The sequence below is a fragment of the Artemia franciscana genome, chromosome 2, assembly GCF_032884065.1.
Source record: "Artemia franciscana chromosome 2, ASM3288406v1, whole genome shotgun sequence".
Lineage (NCBI taxonomy): Eukaryota > Metazoa > Arthropoda > Branchiopoda > Anostraca > Artemiidae > Artemia > Artemia franciscana.
The window spans coordinates 22,654,265-22,676,733 of record NC_088864.1 but is presented as its reverse complement, the minus strand read 5'-3'; the positions used below and the strand labels follow the sequence as shown (position 1 = coordinate 22,676,733).

Below are 22,469 nucleotides of genomic sequence, written 5' to 3'. Positions count from 1 at the left end.
ATTTTTTGATTGGGATTTGTGGTTATTTTACGCTTGGAAGATTATTTGAGTTTATATCCGCTCATTTTTTACGTAATGGAAGCTCATTATCTTTCTTTGAAAAATTTGTTTTGTGGAAAAAGTTTTCTAAATTAATTTTTATCAGGATTGCTCTCTTTTTGGGGTGTCTTTGTCCTTTTTCTCAATTTTGCTCATTCACTTATACTAATCATTTTTATGGGTAACTTTAAACTAACAGCTAACTAACAAGTATTGGTCCAATAAGAGAGTTATACTTACTCACGCCGTTTACCCGTGCCATTTAATTAAACACTTGGAAAACTACAGATTCTATGACTATCTTAGTTCTATGACTGTCTACCTTAGTTTTGCCCCAGGAATGATGCATGGACGGATGATAGATAGACTTATCTATTAACAATTGAACAGACAACATTTTGATACAATCCTAATAAGTGTTTATGCCAGATTTGCCTCTCACTCAATCGGACTATTTGTCTTGGCCTTTTCTACAATTAGCTATGGCTTGATGCCTACAACTACTTGATTTTAATTCAAAGAATTTTAGGATTCAAGAATTCATAGAATTTATAGAATTCGATAGCTTCACCTATCTAGGTATGTAGTTAGTAGGGAGGGTGGATGTACTGAAGAGTAAAAAGTACGATAGCCAAGGAACAGAGGTAAATTTTAAGGATATTACTAAGTGCCCACTTGAATGACCTTGTGAGAAAAATAAGCTACACGAAAAACAATTTCTGATCCAATTATTAAGGGTTATTTGAAAGAATGGTTAAATTAGATGTTCCCTCTGAGACAAGTGATTTTGTGTCGAGTCTGGCAGCTGTATCCTTTTTTCAAAAACTTCTCCTTTGTTCAATAATTTTCAACAAATGCTCCTTTTTCCACAATTTTCAACCAATTTTCAGTGTATTTTTAATCTATTACACCTCACACCATACCTGTACACCGTATTTTTAAAATTTTCTTATTGAATGGATGGTTTAAGGTGAATTTCAGCTCTGAAATGATAGTGAAATTTTTGCCTTACGTTGATCAATTAAAATCGTAAAAGAGTGGAAAAAGAACATACCAAAACTAGCACAAGGAACGGAAACCTTAAAATTGTTAGGGCAAGTTTTATAGATGATAGGCTGACATAAATCGTGCTTTTTGGCAATCCGGCTTGGCCTAACCCGCAATTAGGACCTCCTTGATTAAGGATGAAAATTTCGTAAGAAAAGTCTTAAAGGAAGTACCGACTTCATGGGATGGAGTAGAGAGGGAAGCTCTGAACTGTCCGCGTTGTAGAAAAGGCCTGCAAGACTGTTCAGCCCTTGGGCAGCTTGGTACTGTGATGAGCTCTCAATAGTAGCTAATTCTGACAATCAACTGCACAAAGATTCACAAGAATTGAAGGGTTGTGTGAATTGCCATTTGACAGATTTTAAAAAAATCTGGAATGCTAATGTTCAGCCTTTACTTGCCACAAATAGCATTAGCAACGAAACTAGGTATACCCTTGGAACTTTGGAATGAGTAAAATTTGTCTAAGATATTTTGGATGTTTCGTTGAAACAAATTAGTCTTCTCCTAAGGAGGTAAAAGAATTCAGAGACTTCCCTTGTGTTGATCGCTGAATTCAATGTAAAAATTTAAAAGTCCTTTATGAGATCCATCGTACTTTTTAAAACTCGCAAGAAATTGCATCCCTGTTGGTTTTTCTCCTAATTTGTTTGAACTTAATGGTCTTATCTAGAGTCTGGTAGAAGCATACCTTGTCGTTCCCTCCAGGAAATTGACTGTCAAGGCTGGTTGTATCGGAGACGTATTTCGCGCAAGTTCCTTGGCGGGACACGCTGGACCAAGAGATGGTACGTCCTACGGAAGAACACTGTCTATGGCTATAAAGATCAGGAGGTGTGTTCATTTTATCTTAATACTGCTAATTTGTAATATTGAAAACGCATGAGAAAGCAAATTGATCCGAACAAGTAAAAGCCATATTATTCGAGGCAATTTTGGCCATTATAGTAAGTACGACACAAAAAAAACATGTGTTCTAAATAACGGAAAAATAGTTTAGGGAAACTCCTTAAGGACCCTTGTGAACGGAGTTGCTTGGTGCCGTTGAGCACGCGTATTATTAAGGTGCGCTTGATTGACTTGAAAATGCCCTCAAGTTGGAAAAACCGGAGTTATTGAAGTCTTCCCCCTCCCTGAAGTTTGAGGCTCACCAAATCAGTGTTTTGTTTGTGTGCCTGCCTTCGATTTCTGTTCTATATGGAAACTACCCACTAAGAAATTTCCAAGGATACACCACAATCTTCTTTATCCAATCGTAAATTGATGTCCAAACAATGGATGGTGGGGAGTAAATCGTCTTTCCCAACCCAACCTCCCACCCTGTTTAAAAAGAAATACTTAACTTTTTCCCCAATTGTTATTATGTATCCTGGAACTATAAACTATGAAGAATATTTGGAACTTTATTTTTTAAGGGGAACCCCTTTTTAATAGGATAGGTTTGAAAATGTGTTTGCATCTTTTGTTTTTTCATCTACAATTTGCTTTTGCTTCTGAAATGATGATCTATGTGTTTAAGCACACAGTTATGCTGGGAGCTTAAGAGAGGTAAATTAAGTGTTTAAAAAACTACTAATAACTCCGAAAAAATGATATCCATCACTTTATTTTTTATTGTCTAGAATAGATCCTTGAATAATTTGAATCCAAGCATATTATTTTTCTTAAGGCGTATTTTATTCCTTACTCTTAGACCTTAGCTCCTCCAGAGCCATTGATGGCGCTGATGGCGTCAAATTCCTTATTCCCTTTCATTCCTCACTTTCTCCTTTTTTTCGTCTTTTTACGAAGGAATGATGTTAACTTTAGTTCATTAAACAGGAATAGGCAAACTTTTCTTATTTTACTTAAGAATGACAAGGAATGATTCCCTCCATGTCGCACCAAGTTTTAAGAATGAACTTGCACCAGTAGCAAATTCTTATAAATCCTCATCATAGTTAAACAGGGAAGGAATCATTTCTTAATAAAACAAAAATATTTTCCCTATTTCTTTTAGTTAAAATCATTTCCTAGTAAAACGTGCTGAACAATATGAGCAAAAGAACTTACCAAAAATTATCAATATATTGAGAAGTCTTACGGCATCATACTGAACGTGACTTTCTTCTGGTATTTACCTCTCTTCTGGAGACTTCTTCATTTCCTATTTCATTTATCTAATTGGTAGGTTTTTCAACTACACTCTCTTATTCTTTCCATCCAATCATCTTATTCTTTCCATATTTCAACCCATTTTTCAAGTCAATGACCTCCTTTATGTATGTATCATTCTTCTGTTGACTCACTAATTATCGATTTTTATTATCTGATTCTTAGACTCTTCTACTAAACCCTCGTATTTTACCATATTTCAACCTATTCTTCAGCTCTGTGACATCCTTTAGGTATTTATCCATCTTTTGTTGACCAACTAATTTCTATTTCAATTCTTTAATTCTTATGCTCTTCCACCCAAGCCTCTTATACTTTCCATATCCCAGCCCCTTCTTCAGCTCAGCAACATCCTTCAACTGTTTATCCTTCTTCTTTTGACTTGTTATGACTTCTTTTGGCCCGTTATTTCGGAAAAAAAATAGAAAAATTGAAGTATTTTTAACTTACGAACGGTTGGTCAGACCTTAATGAAATTTGATGTTTGGAAGGATATCGTGTCTCAGAGCTGTTATTTTAAATCCCGACCGGATCTGGTGACATTAGGGGGAGGGGAGCTGGGAGGGGGAAACCTAAAATCTTGGAAAGCGCTTAGAGTGGAGGGATCGGGATGAAACTTAGTGGGAAAAATAAGCACAAGTCCTAGATACATGATTGACATAATCGGAACGGATCCGCTCTCTTTGGGGTAGTTAGGGGGGGGGGTTAATTTTGAAAAATTAGAAAAAGTGCGGTATTTTAAACTTACGAACGGGTGATCGGATCTCAATGAAATTTGATATTTAGAAGGATATCGTTTCTCAGAGCTCTTACTTTAAATCCCGACCAGATCTGGTGACACCGGGGGGGGGGGGTTGGGAGGGGGAAACCTACAACTTGGGAAACACTTAAGAGTGGAGGAATCGGGATGAAACTTCATGGGGAAAATAAGCACAAGTCCTAGATACATGATTGACATCACCGGAACGGATCCGCTCTCTTTGGGGTAGTTGGGGGGGGGGTAATTCTGAAAAATTAGAAAAAGTGCGGTAATTTTAACTTACGAACGGGTGATCGGATCTCAATGAAATTTGATATTTGGAAGGATATCGTGACTCAAAGCTCTTATTTTAAATCCCGACCGGATCTGGTGACATTGAGGGGAGTTTGGGATGGGGGAACCTAAAATCATGGAAAACGCTTAGATTGGAGGGATCGGGATGAAACTTGGTGGGAAAAAGAAGCAGAAGTCTTAGATACGTGATTTACATAATTGGAACGGATCCGCTATATTGGGGGGGGGGTAATTCTGACAATTAAAAAAAATGGCGTATTTTTAACTTACGAAGGAGTGATCGGATCTTCGTGAAACTTCATATTTGGAAGGACCTCGTAACTCAGATCTCTTATTTTAAATCTCAACCGGATCCAGCGTAATTGGGGGGGGGGCAGTTGGGGGACCGGAAATCTTAGAAAATGCTTAAAGCGGTGAGATCAGAATGAAACTGGATGGGAAGAATAAAAACCTGTCTAAGATACGTGACTGACATAACCGGACCGGATCCGCTCTCTTTGGTGGAGTTGGAGAATTGAAAATTGAGAATTTTGAAAATTTAGGTATTTGTAACTTACGAAAGGGTGACCAGATCTTAATGAAATTTGATATTTAAAAAGATCTTGTGCTTTAAAGCTCTAATTTTAAATTGCGACCAGATCCTGTGACATTGGGAGGAGTCGGAGGGGGAAACCGGAATTCTTGGAAAACGGGAAAATCGGGGTATTTTTATCTTACGAATAGGTGATCGGATCTTAGTAAAATTTGATATTTAGAAGAATTCATGTCTCAGAGCTCTTATTTCAAATCCCGACCAGATCTTTGACATTGGGGGGAGTTGGAGGGGGAAATCTTGGGAAACATTTTGAGTGGAGGAATTGGGATAAAGCTTGATGGATAGAAAAAGCAAATGTCCTTGATACGTGATTGACAGAACCGTACTGGATTCGCTCTCTTTGGGGGAGTTGGGGGCAGGGGTTCAGGGATTTGGCGAGTCAGGTGCTTCTGGACGTGCTAGGACGAGAAAATCGGTAGGCGTGTCAGGGACCTGCACAAATTGACTTGATAAAGTCGTTTTCCCAGAATCGATCTTCTGGAGGGCTAAAGGGAGAGGAAAACTTAGGTATTTATAACTTACGAGTGGGTGATCGAATCTTAATCAATTTTGATATTTAGAAGGACATCGTGACTCAGAGCTCTTATTTTAAATCCTGACCGGCATCAAGCCTCTTATTTTCCTTTTAAATCAATCTACTGATTCATAGAATTTTGTTAGAGCTCATACCATATGATCTCTTGGCTCTTAGCTCTTCTTGCCTCGTCACAAGTGCCATATGAGCTCTTAGCTCTTGTTTTCAATATCTAACGGTGGAGAAAAAAAGATCTTATGTGAGGGCGGAGGGGTCAACCTTCAAATATTGAAAGAAGGCGCTATACGCTGGGTGGCAAACACCATAAATTCACTACAAGTTGTTAGACTGTGCTGCGATGCCAATCGCAAACCAAAACTGCTGGAAAACTGGGCAAAGAAACAACAGAAAAAGCGAAACAGTAAAAAACTAGCCAAGATTAAAAAGGTACTGAAGAAACAGGTACCATTTCTTTTTTACCCTTCTTCTTCCACCCCTCCCCCTCAATAATAATAGAACTGAAACTATAGAAAAAAGACCCTGATCTCCTGTTGCTTAGGCTTCACAAGAGTTTATTTTTAGAATGTTATCTTTTGTAGGACCAAAAAGCAGAGAGCCTAATGTGTCTCAGTGGTTTTAACGTTACGGCTACTATTGACAAGTCAAAGAAGTATGTTTTCAAAATTCATCATTCTGGTAAGCTCAAGTCGAAGATTCTGATTTTTTTTTTAATCTATATATATAAAAATAAGTTGTCTGTGTGTGGATCTGTGGATCAGGTGACGTCATGTTTGTTCGCATATGACGTCTGAATTATTTCACACTAATACAAAAGAAGAAAAAAAACTAAAAAAGGTAAAAACTACAAAAAAAAACTAAAAAGAAAAAAAACTAAAAAAACTAAAAAAAAGGTAAAAATCTAATAACTAAAAAAAAACTGAAAAAAATAAAAAAAGGCAAAAACTACAAAAAAAACTAAAAACTAATAAAAAAACTAAAAAAGCTAAAAAACTAAAAAAACTAAAAAAAGGTAAAAAACTAAAAAAAAACTAAAAACTAAAAAAGAAAAAAACTAAAAAAAAGGAAAAAACTGAAAAATAAAAGAGAAAAAGAAAACTAAAAAAATATGAATAAATATATATAAAAATAAGTTGTTTGTGGGTTATGTCTGTCTGTCTGTCTGTCGAGTGACGTCGTGTTTGTCCGCATATGACGTCTGAATTATTTCACACTAATACAAAAGAAGAAAAAAAACTAAAAAAGGTAAAAACTACAAAAAAACTAAAAAGAAAAAAAACTAAAAAAGCTAAAAAACTAAAAAAAACTAAAAAAAGGCAAAAACTAAAAAAAAAACTAAAAACTAATAAAAAAGCTAAAAAACTAAAAAAACTAAAAAAAACTAAAAAAAGGTAAAAAACAAAAACAAACTAAAAACTAAAAAAGAAAAAACTAAAAAAAAGGAAAAAACTGAAAAATAAGAGAAAAAGAAAACTAAAAAAATATTAATAAATATAAAAAATATAAATATAAATATAATATAAATTAGCAATCAACAAAGCACCGAGACACAAATGACGACCGGGACACAGGGAGTATAAATGACGATCAGGACATAAGTAAAAAAAAAACTAAAAAAACTAAAAAAATGGTAAAAACTACAAAAAAACTAAAAACTAATAAAAAAACTAAAAAATCTAAAAATATAAATAAACTAAAAAAGAAAAAAAGAAAAAAGGAAAAAAATAAAGGAGAAAAACAAAATTAAAAAACGAATGTATATACAGACCGGGACACCGGGATACAAATGACGACCGGGACACAGGGAATATAAATGACGACCGGGACACAGGGATACAACTACAATGGGGACGCCGGGGGGCACAGGGGGATATAAATGACGACCGGGACACAAGGAATATAAATGACGCCCGGGACACTCAAAGAGAAATCACAGACTGGAACACCGGGACACAAATGACGACCGGGACACAGGGAATATAAATGACGACCGGGACACAGGGACATAACTACAAAGGGGACGCCGGGGTGCACAGGGGAATATATAAATGACGATGGCGACTCAGGGAATGGTCGATTAGCAATCACCATCAACAAAGCTCAAGGGCAATCATTAGAATCATGAGGTATAGATCTGAATACGGATTGTTTTCCCATGGACCATTATATGTTGCATGTTCAAGAGTCGGTAAACCTGACAATCTATTTATATGCACAGACAATGGGACAGCAAAGAATGTTGTATATTCGCAAGTTTTACGTAGTTAAAAACATATATATATATATATATATATATATATATATATATATATATATATATATATATATATATATATATATATATATATATATATATATATATATATATCTATATTCACAGGTGGGACATAGGGACACAACTACAATGGCGCGTAACGACTTACGCGCGCGGGGGGGCTTGGGGGGGGGGGCGCGAAGCGCCCCCACCAACTAGGTGTTGGGGTGGCGCGAAGCGCCACCCCAACAGCTAGTACAAATATAAATATATTCATTGCATCTACACGGATTAAAAAAGTGTAGTTCGTGGTCTGTAGAGAAGATAAACCAGAATTTAAAAAAATTACAATTAGAGACATTCTTAACTAAATTTCTATTTTTATACTAAAGTAAACAATTAAACCCTTAACTTATTCGTATAAGTCGCACAAAATAGACTAGATTGATCGAAGAATCCGGAAAAGGAACAAAGTATAAATGGAAGTTATAATGCAACAGAAGTAGTTGTCAAAATTTTCTATATCTTTTGTTAAATCCATTAAATGGCTGGGAACCTCATGGATAGATAGATAGATAGATATATAGATAGATAGATAGATAGATAATTTTTTATTTGCAACAATTACATAAATAAATAGGACAAACCAGTGCACATGCCTGGTGGCATACTTTAGCACTGACAATGTTACAATGTTGCATACACTACGAAAATAAAAACTAGCACTGACAATGTTGCATAAATTAGCACTGACAAAATAAAAATAAATTTAAGCCAAGTAAATACAAGCCTAAAGCATCAGCATAAATAAAAAAAAATAATTTCCCGCAACATTTAACCGCAAATCACCTAATCATTTGTTATTTATTTAAATTTTTGAAAACCCGTCATAACTTACATATAATAAAAGTAATTTACGTATTCAGTAAGTATAAGTATAATACAAGTAAGTACGTATTCAGTAATTTAAGTAATCACGTATTATACAAGTAATTTACGGTCGTTTCCTTCGCATATAATTTCCGACGCTAAGTTGAAGCTCCAGTTTGAGTATTCAAAAATCATTGCTAACAGGAGTAAATGTAACCGTAAAGCACTCGTGAAACTGCACTCGAACTACTGCGACCACTCCGTCTTGTCTTAGCTGTTTTGTTTCAAATTTTCCTGGAAAAAGATATCTGAGCTCAAAATTTTCTAAATTGTTAGAATGTATACCGTGCTTTAGTCTAGAAATAAACAAAATTGTATAAAACACCTCTAATCTGGAACTGGTAGTATCTTTAAAAGCTCATAGGCATTCTGTTCCTAATTTTGGAGTTGTAGGTCAACCAACAACCGAACTGTGTTGTTGTCTAGAACACACACAGGTATATTAAACACTACACAGGTATAGGTACACACTATATGAAAAAATGCTCCAAGGTAAATGCTATTACAATAAGTATAAACCGTATGGATGGATAAGAAAAAAAAATAAAGAAAGGTCAGGACAAAAAAAAAGGGAAAGAACGCGTAAGCTATCTATCAACATGCAAAGTTAAAGAAACACAGTGTACCTGTACATTCATATTAATTATATTTTAATATTTATATATTTTATCAATATATATTATTTGATTGCGTTGAGGCTGCTACCCATCTGGTATTTTACTCCAATTTTGGTTCATATCAGATTACGTTAGCGTTTCTTTTTTTGTGATATTTTGAATTCTAGGAATGGTTGTGATGTTTTATTCCCCTGTAAACTGACTTCTTGAAACCGTTAAAATAGTATGTGCTAATATAAATTCTACAAGTTTTCTATTCCTGTTGTAGCCAGCTCGTTTTTCTTTGCTTGCGAAAATCAAGAAGATTTGGATCGTTGGCTCGCAAGTTTGCAATCTGCCTGTTCTCAAATTAGCGCTGGGAGTTCACCCATTCCAAAAAGGGATTGCTATTACAGTGAAACTGATGATGATTCAATTACAGAAGGGGAAAGAGAGGCAAAATCCCCGTCACCTCGAAAAAAAATTCTTGGAATCACGCTTTCTCCGTCGATATCAAGGTATCAATTAAAGAACTATACTCACTTCAATATACTCTCATAATATAGGTTTATTTGTAAACATCGAATGATGTCATTGTCTGAAATTATACCTGCGAGGGCCGAAGGCTCGAGCGATGGAAAGGATGAAGGAAAGCATGGAAACCTGACTTTTTACTGGCCAAAGGGCCCGCAGCCTTTTTACTATGGGATAAATACTTTTTACTAATGGGTGAAATTAAAATAAAATTTACGTTCATATTTGCCATCTAGTGCTGATGCAGTACGAAATTATCAATGATAAAGCGGCTGTTTTTGTTCATATCCTTTAAAAACCGCGTCATGAATTGTGAAACATTTTTATCTAAAAATATTAGCAAAACAGCAGTGAAAGCCCCTCTGGGTCCCTGATTAGCTTTGTAAATAATTCCCGAGACCACACTGGCTAATCATGACAAAGCAAGAAATCGCTAAGACGAGAGAAACGTGGATAATAACAGCCAGTGAAAAACAAAAGAAAAAATTATACAGATATTTCGGTTGAAACCTCCGCTCAACCGTCCTCAGTGCAGAGCCATGGGACTACGCCATAGGTCTGAGACTTTTGACTCCGCCTTGGCTGAAAATATCTATGTCTACCCTCATCATTTCGTTTTGTTTTATAATACCTCCATTATTGCCTCCATTAAAGGGGTTATGCAAATTTTGAGGGAGATGGCTGAAATAAAGAAGCACATTCACCTAAAGGTCGTCCTCAATAGAGACTCTCGAGAAACTTTTCTAAGCCACGTTTATAATGAACTTATTAATTCCGACCGTTTATACATCTATCGACAAAATATATTTCGCAACCTAATGGAGTCTCTGATAATACCCTACCTTGCAAGCGATTAGCCTTTAAGAATGCTTTACATAAAGCACAATTGTGAAATGCCTTTCAGTATTGTATTTTTTATTCAGTTACCCTTTCATCGTTGCTTCGAAAGGGTCCTTATTTTAGTTTCACTGTTCATGTTGAGGTTTGGTTTTTATATTGTCTTTGGACTTGTATCTGGATTTTTTTTTTTGCTATTATCATTAATATTCTGCATTAGCTTTGTTCTTTTTTCACATTAAGACATGGATACTTTCGTCTTTCATTATCAATAAAATTTGGAGGGTACTGGGGCTCAGGTCATGAAGCATGATTATGGTGCAGGGAAATTGCTACAAGGTCACAAACTGTTACTGCGCCAAAGTCCTTAAACTGTTCCGAAACGTTTTGATAATCTATTACATTTTAATAGGGAAGAACACAAACTGTTGTGCTAGACACATGTATCTCTTACTAAATATAGTAAGAGATGCCCAAACATTTCAAATTTTTATTACTATTACTACCTATGAGCTTTTCAACATTCACGTATCTAACTGATTCCAACTCTATCATATGTTTTTTTTTATTGAAAAATGACAAATTTCCTCTCAACCGTTTGTCCTCGACTCTAATCATTGTCCTCGCCAGTCTTGCTAATTTTTATAATCCTAGTTTATCTGATGCGTTTCGTTGTCGCAAACCTTTTAATATGGGTATCAATATTTGTCTTAAAGTAACGACGATAAGGAACTTCAACATGCTAAAGACTAGCAAATCGCATTTTTTTCTTCTTGTCTAAATATATTTGGCCGGTTAAATGAACTTGCTGGGCTCGATCCGTTTGAGTTCGTAAAATTGCATGAGAGAGCGCTTCATTTTTCTTGTACAATATTGTCCATAAATCTCTATGTCAGTATGGAGAATTGACCTCTCTGTTCTAATCCTGACTGTTTGTGATTCCAATGTTGAAGGTGATCACACAGTTTAAGAATGGCGTTACTTTCAGATGGACTGTATTTGCATAATTAGTAAGATATCAATTAAATTCTAAGAATGGTTAAAAATGGGTAAAAAAATTTTTTGTGTGGAAGTAATAGAACCATCAATATGAAAGGGTTCCTCCTCAATCCAACACTCTTTAAGCTAAAGTTTATATATATATTACAATTTTTTGAGAATTAATCTGCTCATTTAGGCACACTTACTTTATGCAGTAAAATTTGTATTTGTAAGTATTTTGAAAGTTTAATAGATAAATTCTAACGTCTGCAATCACCATTCATGCTATATTTGTTACATTATAAGATACTTCCACAATAGTACAGGTTAAAGTCTGGTGGGGAGAGTAGAGGAACTAAGGGGAGCGGGTCAGCCCCACGTGCATGTTTGTCGTATTGCCCAATTGTCTTTAACGTAGATCCGTAATTTCATCTGGCAAAAAAATGTTTTCTCTATATCATTCTCTGTTAGTTTTCAATTCATTTAGCGTTAGTAAATCATGAACTGCACAGTAATATGATTGTGATTGAAACGTACCACCAGGTGGTAGCATGCCCTTAGAAAGGGATCAACCCTTTTACACATGCCGGATGGCTTTCTTAATTTTTAGTTTACGGTATTTGGCCTAATACTGTATATTACTTATATTCTTCGCAATCTATTCAATCTTTCCAGTTTTTCAAATTTAACAATTATTATATTGTTACGATAAATTGGTAATAAGAACACCAAGGCACAACAGTTTGAGAAACAGAGTCTATTGGTGTATGATTGTTTTCATTTTTTAAGCCTGCCATGTTCAGGAGAATAGGTCATAAAATCTAAGGATGCCTGAAGATGTCATGAAAGTGGAGATCTGTTAAGATCTTCTCCGTGTCTTCTTATAACAGAACCAGGCATTTCCGCCTGACCTGGTATCTGAAATTCAGATAACTTTGTTTAATCTTTAAACAAAAACTTACCAGACTCGCGGCTCTTCCCCAAGAAAAGAAAGGGAGGGATAAACAGGCGTCTTCAGCTATTGGATTGAACCGTCTATTCCAGGTTCCTCAGACATGTTTAATTTGTTGATCTGATTTTCATCACCATGGCATCCATATTTGGTAAAGTCCCCCCTTTTTTTATAAACATATACAAATTTGTTTGTGCTAGTTAAAACCAATCTTCCTAAGTTTACAGTTCTGGAATGAATATAAAACCTTTCGATGAAACCTTGGATTCGTTCGATGTATGTGCTATCTTTTTCTGTTTTAAAAGTACGACTTTTAGGGTCTTGGTTACTGTTGACGAGGGTCACTGTACATTAAGCCGTGAATGCTTTGATTTGGAAGTGTCCTAATGCCAGTAATTAATTTTCAGTTTTCAAACAATTTTTTTTTAAATTAGATTTTTTTAGAATATCTGAAATTTCAAACAAAAAGATAGATCAGACGCTTCCGTAACTATTGAAACAGAATGTCTGATTTGCAGAAAATAATGTATTATTTTTTGTTTGAATTGAATGTGTTTTCTTGAAAAAAACAAAAAACAATTAGAATCACCATCGTTGATAGAAGGACAAGTCGTCTAGGACGGGACTTATATGCTTTTGATTGTTGTTTTATTCCCTTTCCTTTTTTGGATTTTTTAAGTTGTTGGCTGCACTATTGTAAATCGAAATAAAACCCGATAAAGACAATGCAATATCTTTTATTGAGTTCAAAAAAGGGAGGGAGGAGAGGGCTGCAGAAGTGATTAGTGAAATCCAATTTATAATTACTTATTAGAACCGTGACCTTCCGCCCGCTGAAGACGTGCTGTAGTTCTTACACTTCAATTTTTTTTTTTTTTTTTTTTTTTTTTTTTTTTTTTTTTTTTTTTTTTTTTTTTTTTTTTTTTTTTTTTTTTTTTTACTAAGAACAAACGTGAAAAGGTCAAAACAAAAATGTAATTACGTATGTATGCACAAACTGTTTTATATACGAGGCCTATGTATGTGAAAATTGTTTGTTTTCTCTCTTGATTGTTTTTGTTTGCTATGCATATCCAGCCGTTTGATTTCAATTCGCATTGGGTGCTTAGATTTTTCTGCTGAGTAATTTCATAAATTCGCACATTAGCTACCATACCGTGACATCATTAATCTCAAGTTTTACTTTTTTTACTGTATATCTTTCAGATTTAAGTAGTGTACTATCTGTTTATTCCTTTCGGGATTTTTTTTTTTTTTTTTTTTTTTTTTTTTTTTTTTTTTTTTTTAGACAAATGTTCAGCTTATGGTCTGCCATCTAGAGGTCTTTTTATTTCAGTGGGTGGCACATATATATTGCGGTTAGCTTTAGGGAGGAGTTCTAGGGTAATCTATAGTGCGGTTTCTGAATATTGGAGTGCACTGGCTCACAACCGTGCATAATTGGTCGATGTTTACTCAAGACCAAAATTGGCCTATAAGGACTCCGTTGCACAGTTTATTTTCTGAGGCTCTGCAATTAAAACTGAATTTCAATGAATGGTAAATATTCTGAATTCCAAAGATGAGTAATGGTTAGTGGAATTTTTTGTTTTGTGCTAAGACAAATGTATCAGAAGAAAGGGGTCTATAGCCTCAATGTTTTTACATTTTCATACATTTTTTGTAATTTTTCCCTTTTCTCTCTAAATTTCTCCTAGACAACTCTGTTTTTTATTTTGAGATTATCGTAATTATTTTTAAACACTAGGATAGAGGAGGTGCGTGTGTAACTGTATTGGCCTACAGTCGCTTCGTGCAGCATTGAGTTGTTAGCAGTGATAGTTAATAGCAATCGGTGCAAAAATGACGTAAGCTTGTAAAGCCTCCAGTCAGACTTATGAAAGTGAAGTTTCCGAAAGTTCTCTCTAAATCTGAGAGTCTCTTGTATAAATGACTCTTAGAGCACATAATTCGTTTTATAGGAGTTGAAAAAAACTAGCATGATGGATACAAGTCGAAGTTCACATAAAAAAACAGCATTAGAAACCCACCTTATGTCGGTATACAACGTAATAAGTAGTCATTGGTAAAAAAGGAACTGCCTAGGAAACAGAATATCTATGAAGCAATGACATTTGTTGTTCAATTTTTTCCCTGGTAGAGATTAATGATTTTTTGGAGAAAAAATATCGTGTCATTGGCGGTCGCTTCGTGAGGCATTGAGTTGTTAGCAGTGATAGTTAATAAAAAAAAATAATTGCTCGATTTGGTTTAATAGATGTGCCTTCTCGGATTCGGTCCTCCAGTGATGATTTATTTAAAAAGACTATCAACTTTATTCACGTTTACGACCCTCTGCAGCCGTTTTTCCTTATTGATACTGGTTAATTAGTCCATGTTGTCTTTTGTTAGTTTGAATTTTTTTTTTCTTCGCTGTTCATCGTTTTCGTTTTTGTTTATTTATAATACTCCGTACTAAAGTATCATTCATTCATTCATTCATAGCAATCGGTGTAAAAATGACGCAAGCTTGTAAAGCCTACAGTCGATTAAAACAGACTTAGGAAAGTGAAGTGTCCGAAAGTTCTCTCTAAATCTGAGAGTCTCTTGTATAAATGACTCTTAGAGCACATAATTCGTTTTATAAGAGTTGAAAAAACTAGCATGATGCATACAAATCGAAGTTCACATAAAAAACAGCCTTAGAAACCCATCTTTTGTCGGTATACATCATAATAAGTAGTCATTGGTAAAAAAGTAACTGCCTAGGAAACAGAATATCTATGAGGTAATGACAATGAGCACCATGGATTACCCTAAAAGCCTCCTTCAAATCAATCATCAAAATTGTAATTGCAATCTCCGTGTCCAATAAGGTACCACCATGTCCAAACTGGACAATGAATATGCTAATTAGATTCTCTGTGTACGTTTGTTTTGTACAATTAAAACAAGCGACAAATACAAAAAAACGTGTAATATTTCAATAACACAGTGGAAAAATCACAAAAAAGTAATTTTTTTATGCTAATTAAATGAAAATCCGGATTTTTATTATTATTAGTATAGAAATAATGTTGTTCGTCATTTTCCACTGTCCTATTGAAATAGTATACCCGTTTTCCCATATTTTAATTCGTTTTAATTGTAACAAGGTAGTGAAATTGTCTATTTTTGTGATAAATCATATCTGAATGAAAGCTAAAAACGAGTCGCTACTGAATGTCTATGGTAATTTGTCTACCACTTTCAAAATTTTCATTTTATTTGTTGTTAATCACCTGCTCCAGGAGTTAAGGCTGTCCTACTCATTGCAAAAATGTGAGGCGTTGTTGGCTGCTCAAAAGACAATATTTAGCTGAGTGAGGAGTCTAATTAAGTGCCTATGCAATCTAGCGAGGCATACAGTTTGTCATAATTCACTTTCAGTTTTATAGCCTCCAAAAATAAACTATGCAGCGATGCCTTTATAGGTCAATTTTGAGAATATAGGCAAAAATGGGGCCCCTTCTACACGTTCGTGAGACGGTGCGGCCTAATATTCGGAACCTGCACCATTGGTTGCCCTAAAAACCACCTTCAAACCAAGGGCAGCTTTTGCGTGCCGCCAAACACCTTTCTTCTTTAACGATAGCAAGCCGTGGGCTACAAACTGTCAATATATGTGTATTTAGGTGATTCTTTTGATAGCAGCTCCCTTTGTTTTCGAGTTCCACTTTGCGACAAGAGTTAAAAAAAGGAGGGCAGCTTTACACAACAGAGTCGGGTCTCAGGATTTCATAAAAACTGTCATTTATGGTATCCTATCTCATTGAACCTCGTTATAGACGGTCTGAATATTGTGAAAATTCCGATATAAATTCCTTCAAGCCAAGACAGAGAACGGGTAGCTCAGAATCATATCAAAAACATGTGTATGCTCTGCATCCTGATATCGTGAAGAAATCTGTTGAAGAGATAGCATGTTACCGTGCTTCCATTGAGATTTTAGTTGAGGGAGATGATCGGCCTCGTTCGATTACGTCATTTAAGGAAGATGGATTTCCTGATTATTTACAGTCTCAGTTGGCGTTACAAGGGCTTGATAGCCCATCTCAAGCTTGGTGATGGCCTATCGCTTTATCTGGTAGAAATATGGTGGGTGTGGCGTCAACAGGATCAGGAAAAACGTTGGCCTTTGTACTACCATCTATTGTTCATATTAAACATGAGGCGAAAGAGGTGAGGGGGAATGGGCCCATAGTTTTGGTTTTGGCCCCAACTAGAGAATTGTCTCAGCAGATCAAGGTCGTGGCTGACAAATTTGGAGAATCATCTTGCATTATACACCTGGAAGAATGATTGACTTCCTAGAAGCAAGAAAAACAAACCTTAGGTGGTGTACTTATCTCGTCCTGGACGAAGCAGATAGAATGCTTGACATGGATTTTGAACCTCAAATTAGAAAAATTTATGAACAAGTTAAACAGGACTGTTTTTTCCCCTGCGGCCTGCCTCTTGGCCGAAGAAGTTAGACGTCTTGCCAAAGATTTTGTCGATGAGCATATTATGTTGAACGTTGGGTCAACGAATCTCTTTGCCATCCATGATATCAAGCAGACCGTCTATATCTGCAAGGAAGATGAGAAAGCCAGCAAGCTGCACTTATGTCTTAATAAAATCTCAAAAGAGCACCAAAATGAAAAAAACGATAGTTTTCGTGGAAACTAAAAAAAAGGTAGAATTTATTTCCAAAACAGTTTACAGAGCCGGGCATAACGTCGGTACCATCCATGGTGACAAAATACAAGAGGAACGAGATAAGGCTCTCAGTGCATTCAGGTGTGGTAAGAGAAATATATTTGTGGTCACAGATGTCGCTGCTCGCGGTCTTGACGTGGATGGCGTAGACTTCGTGATTAACTACGACTAACCCCAGAATAGTGAAGATTATATACACAGGATAGGAAGAGCGGGAAGAACCAACCAAAATTCTACCGCTTACACGTTCTTCACAAGAAACAGGGGGTTGTAAAGCAAATGATTTCATGAGAGTCCTTTCTGAAGCGAATCAGGTGGTAATTCCTGAATTGCTAAGAAATTACTAAGAATTTCACCGAAACAGGCAGAAATAAATTTGATTACCGTAACGGCTTTGGAAGAAGAGGTGGATTGCAGGGGCGTTATGACTACCAAAGTTACCTGCTTTCAGACGATTGTAAACATGACGTTTTGCAAGACTATAATAAGAAAACAAAAGCCTATGAAAAACATTCAAAGTCCCACGTGATTTTTTTTTTTAGTAAATTTATAAATTATATGTAAACACAGGCTTTCTGTTCTCATATATTAGATTTATTTCAGAGCTTGACTTTTTACTTCCTTCTGTACTTATTAAGCACGTGTATAAAGACTCCAACTCAGAGTAAGTTTCATACATAGGGAAAAGACTGTTATCATTTTTGGTTTGTTTGTGTTTTTTTTTTTTTTTTTTTTTAGAAAATCAGTATCATTACAATCTATTTAGTCAAGGTTAAGTTCAAGGTTCAAAAGTTTTATGGGGGCAAAAGCTTGTATGTTATAGGTAGTAAGTTTTTCTTTGTACATACCACTCTCATGAGTGCCATTAGAAGGTTCCTCGCTAGGTAGAGAAGAAAATGTTAAAGCAATTGATAAATTACTCTGATTTTTTATTTTGTTTTGTTTTATTCCAAAAAAGCCTCAGCAGAGAAAGTTGTTTACGCTTTAGCCGATTCTTTAGTTTTACTCGTGAAATAGCTAATGTCAAAACTCAAATTTTAGACTAACAGCTTTTGGTTTCTCAAAACGAACAGGGGTTCAACAGGTGTTTGACGGTTCTTTTACGTTTCTTTTTTTTATAGTTGTGTGTTAATTTCTTATTTCATGGCACACTAAAACTCTTCACTCACAATTCCCAAAATACTCATGATAATTTCCATTTCCAAAGGCTTTAAATGGCCCTTCAAATTATGCAAATTGATGATGAAAGTTTACTAGTTGTTTATTTATTAGGTTTTTCCATTGGAGCGTTTTAAAATTGAGTGCTTGTTGATCAACTTGGTTTCCTCTGTTTCTGGCATCAGCAACATTTCTTCTCAAATTGGACTTTTATTGCTGTTATTAAGAGTTATTTTTTATTTTAGTGGTAACCCTTTTATATGAAACTTTTCTCTAATGTTTTTTTTTTATTATTATTTCAAACTTTTTTTTTTAGGAAAAGTCGAACTCCACCTGGTTTACCCCCAAGTACAGGTGCAGCTGGTTTAAATTTTTTTGCCTCTAAAGCAAATCCTGAAAAGGTAACTTCGGCAAGTCTTGACCGAAAATATTTGCGGTTTTTAAGCCACGAGGAAAGGCCCATCCCAACGCCACAGTATAGAAGCTATCGTAAGCTTAGTGCGGACACAAAACGAGAACTCCCGAAACTAAGCCAAAAGCCTACTGTTCCTCTTAAACCGACACGAATGGCTAAAAGTGAGTCTCCTCCTGTAAGGCCACCCACAATTGCTGAACGAAGGATGGGATCAGAACCACATGGTAGAGTTCTCACAGAACCATTGCGTTTGAATATCAAAAGGTCGCCTGATCGGTCTCCTCAAAGGAGTAATGTGTCTTCAAGGAGATCAAGCTTCGATCAGTCAAGAAGGTCTAGCGTAGATTCTCGTACTTCACCACTTTCGCCTACACATGACGAGTATATTGGGGGCTCACCTGAGAAAAACTGGATGAATTCACTGAGAAAAATCAAACCCCCCGTACCTCCCAAATGTCAAAGTCCCGATGGAAGTAAGTTGAAAAGTGCCGCAACTTATCAGAGCGTGAAATTACCTCTTACTCCAGATATGCATTTGGCTTTTGAAATGACTTTAGGTTCAAAGAAATCTGAAAAGAATAAATTCTTGGGATTAGTTTCACCTAAATTTGGGAGAAAAGTGTCGTCTGTACCAGATACTCCTGGGAAAGTTCAAAGGGGATTCTTCAACGACTCTAAGGAAATCAAAAACAAGAAAGAATCCGAAAATTATGTAAATTTGTCAGTGATGTCCAGTGCCGAGAATCAGTCAGATCGAAGGTAAATCATCATCTTTTCATTGTTATTCTGCGTTTACATTTAAATCAAATTGATTTTGCTTTGGAAGCTCAGTATATTGCCGAGTTCAGAACCTTAACCTTGCAGTTTTGTTGTCTATATTAGTCTCACGAACTAATTCGTGACGTCTTATTTAGACTATTTACGTCTTTAGATTATTATTAACTATTTACATCTTATTTGCGTTTGGGTATGTAGATTCCATGATAACTGGGGTTCGTGTAACATCGGTGCATTAATCGTTTTTCACGCCGGTTTCATGGCCGTCGAAAGGGGAAAAAGTAATTCCTTGAGGATCAAGCACGAAAAAGCCCTATGAGGTTTTTGTCTAATGTTTTTGATTGTGAGAATTTACGTTACAAGTCTTTATTTATGGACGTAATCTACACATTTTTTTTTTTATTTATGACTTTTTTTTCTTCTGAATAGTCGCAACCAAAAGAGTTGTCTCAATGTTCATGGAGTCAAAGATAGACATGTTCTGCAGCTTAACTCTTCTAGAACCTTAGAGTCTGGGGTAAATTTTGACATTTGTAAGATTTTCATATTAAGCCAGATAAAATAGTTTTTGCTAGATTTTTTTTTCAAGAAATAATTAGACTTGATAAAAATATTTATGTCAGTTTATATGGAAATTCATACGAGGATTGAAAAATTCTGGGATCTTTATGTCCTCTGATTTAAGTTTAATTTCAAGATTTGTCTGTCAAATGAGGTCTATACAAGTTTAATTTATTTAAAGTGAGGTCCCTCTTAACTTGTTGTTTGAACATGCAGTAATTATAAAATTAGGCTATGAAATCTTTTTAAGTCACTCGAAATGTCAAAGTATAAAAATAGGGAGGAAAGTTTCCTGGGGCAAATCTAGAGGAAAATGTTACACGGGTATGGGGGGTAGATTTTGTGACATTAATTGAAAAACGGTTGGCTTTTAAATAGAATAAAAAGTTTTGAGCTGAAATAAAGGAGCAACATTAAAACTTGAAACCAGCAGAAAATATTCCGTATATGAGGGGTGCTGCCCCTTCCTCAAATCTCACGCTAAAGTTTGACTTTTTGTTAAAATTTTTTAAGAAAGATTGCAAGAACACAAGGGAATTCGAAATTGAATGAGAACGGTTTTTAAGGAGTTTTGAGACTTAACCATAAACAGCGAGAATTGAGGAAGGGGCACCCATGTCGTATACGGAATAATTACTGCTCAATTTTAGACCATTCTGTTATTGTTATTAAAGCTAAAGATCTACTAAACCTACTGCGGCTAGAGGTGTGCCCTTACATATTCTACAATCTAAATGTTGCCTGAGAATGCTACTTGACAGATAAATTACTAGCAAAATTATGCATTCATTTATGTTCCACTATAAGAAAGTGATGCACACTACGTGCCAGGCTCCATAGTCTATGATGTAATATCATTGTAATGCTGCTAAGTCTTGCTTAGGCTGGGAAGGTATGAACAATAGGATACTAATCGCTCATTTTATGACTAAAAAGTGCAGGGTATCAATTATATTAGTATATGCCTTGCAGAACTAATTGACGCAGATAGTAGTGAAATTTACTTACAGTTACGGTAGTAAATATACAAGGTTCCAGGTAGAAATATGGTGTTTTTATTGGGATTTTTTAACGCCCGGGTCGGAAGAAATAGGGATAGATGGTATCCTAGCCTAGTAAATTCGGTATGGGAAAAGGAAACTATAATGGATACAGACTGCTGCATTTTGTAGGTATAACAGTCTAGCTATAACCAATACAGTATTTGGTCATAAAACATAGAATTCAAGTGATGGTAAGACAGCAAACCTTATTTGTTATGCTATAGTAAACCGAGGACTGTCAGGATCAATACAAGGATCAATACATGTCAGGATCTTCTATACACTAGGGTATATAGAAGTGTTGTTATTGATATCAAAAGCAAAGAATACCATCTAATAGTGTCTAGGGTTATTTTAAAGTTGAAATTTCGGAAGGATTCCTACCTTCCGGGAAGTTTTGATGTTGGTAGACTCCAGGATGAGAATTTGAGGGGAAACGTTCCAGGAACAATTGAACATTAAACTGGAGGGTTTAAAATTGGACAATGTAGAAGATGGATAGAATAATTTTAGGAAAATAATTTTTAAATTTGCTGGTGGTGTCTTTGGAAAGAAAGTTTGGAACGCAGCTTGGAATATAAGTGAGAAACTTTATTTTTAATTAAGAGGAGAAGTAGCTTGTGCAAGAATTATCTGAGTGATAGATCATATGAAAACAAGACGAATGTAGAGAAAGTGGAAAAAGTATTAAAATATGGACTAAGGAGGGTGAAGTGGAGACCATGGACAATATTGCAGAGGATCTGGAAAATGAAGCTAGACGGCATAATAGTAGAATATTGTACTGGCATATTAATAAATTGATAGGGAGAAGTCAACCCGGACTTGTCCCAGTTAAAGATAGGAACGGGGCCACAGTTAGTGATAAGGGAAGAATTAAAGATAGATAGGCAGAACATTTTAAAAATGTGCTAAACTGAGATCGAGTTGCAGGAAAAGATATAAAGGAAAATGAAAAAGTTTGTGATGCCTTGTATGTGAAGGAAGATTTGTTTTATGAACGAAGGTCTTATCCTTGTATGGTTGGGAAATGAGGTTAGCAGATGATTTCGTAGTAAATCAGGATTTAAGCAGTGGATCATTTTGATGGACTTTGTCTTAAGCAGTACAGGAAAGGCAATGGGAGAACATGGAATCGAAACGGGAGGAAAAACTTTCTTACACTTCGGTTATGCTGATAATTTAAGCATGCTATATGATAGTACGAGCAAAATGAAGGAAGTTTTGGAGGTTTTGCGAGTTCAGGGTGCTAGGATAGGTTTAAAAATTAATATTAAGAAGACTTAAGTCG

The 22,469-nt window shown here is 35.4% G+C and overlaps 1 protein-coding gene and 1 pseudogene across 1 annotated transcript in view; both read left to right on the top strand.

The window, feature by feature from the left end:
* Positions 1-22,469, top strand: part of LOC136038914 (uncharacterized) — a 115,163-nt gene that overhangs the window by 76,407 nt on the left and 16,287 nt on the right. Inside the window, exons 12-15 of the mRNA XM_065722401.1 lie at positions 1,760-1,920; positions 6,003-6,099; positions 9,491-9,719; positions 18,699-19,556. Of these exons, the coding sequence (XP_065578473.1) occupies positions 1,760-1,920; positions 6,003-6,099; positions 9,491-9,719; positions 18,699-19,556 (1,345 nt within the window). The remainder of the gene's footprint in view (positions 1-1,759; positions 1,921-6,002; positions 6,100-9,490; positions 9,720-18,698; positions 19,557-22,469) is intronic.
* Positions 16,487-17,571, top strand: LOC136043994 (probable ATP-dependent RNA helicase DDX17; annotated as a pseudogene).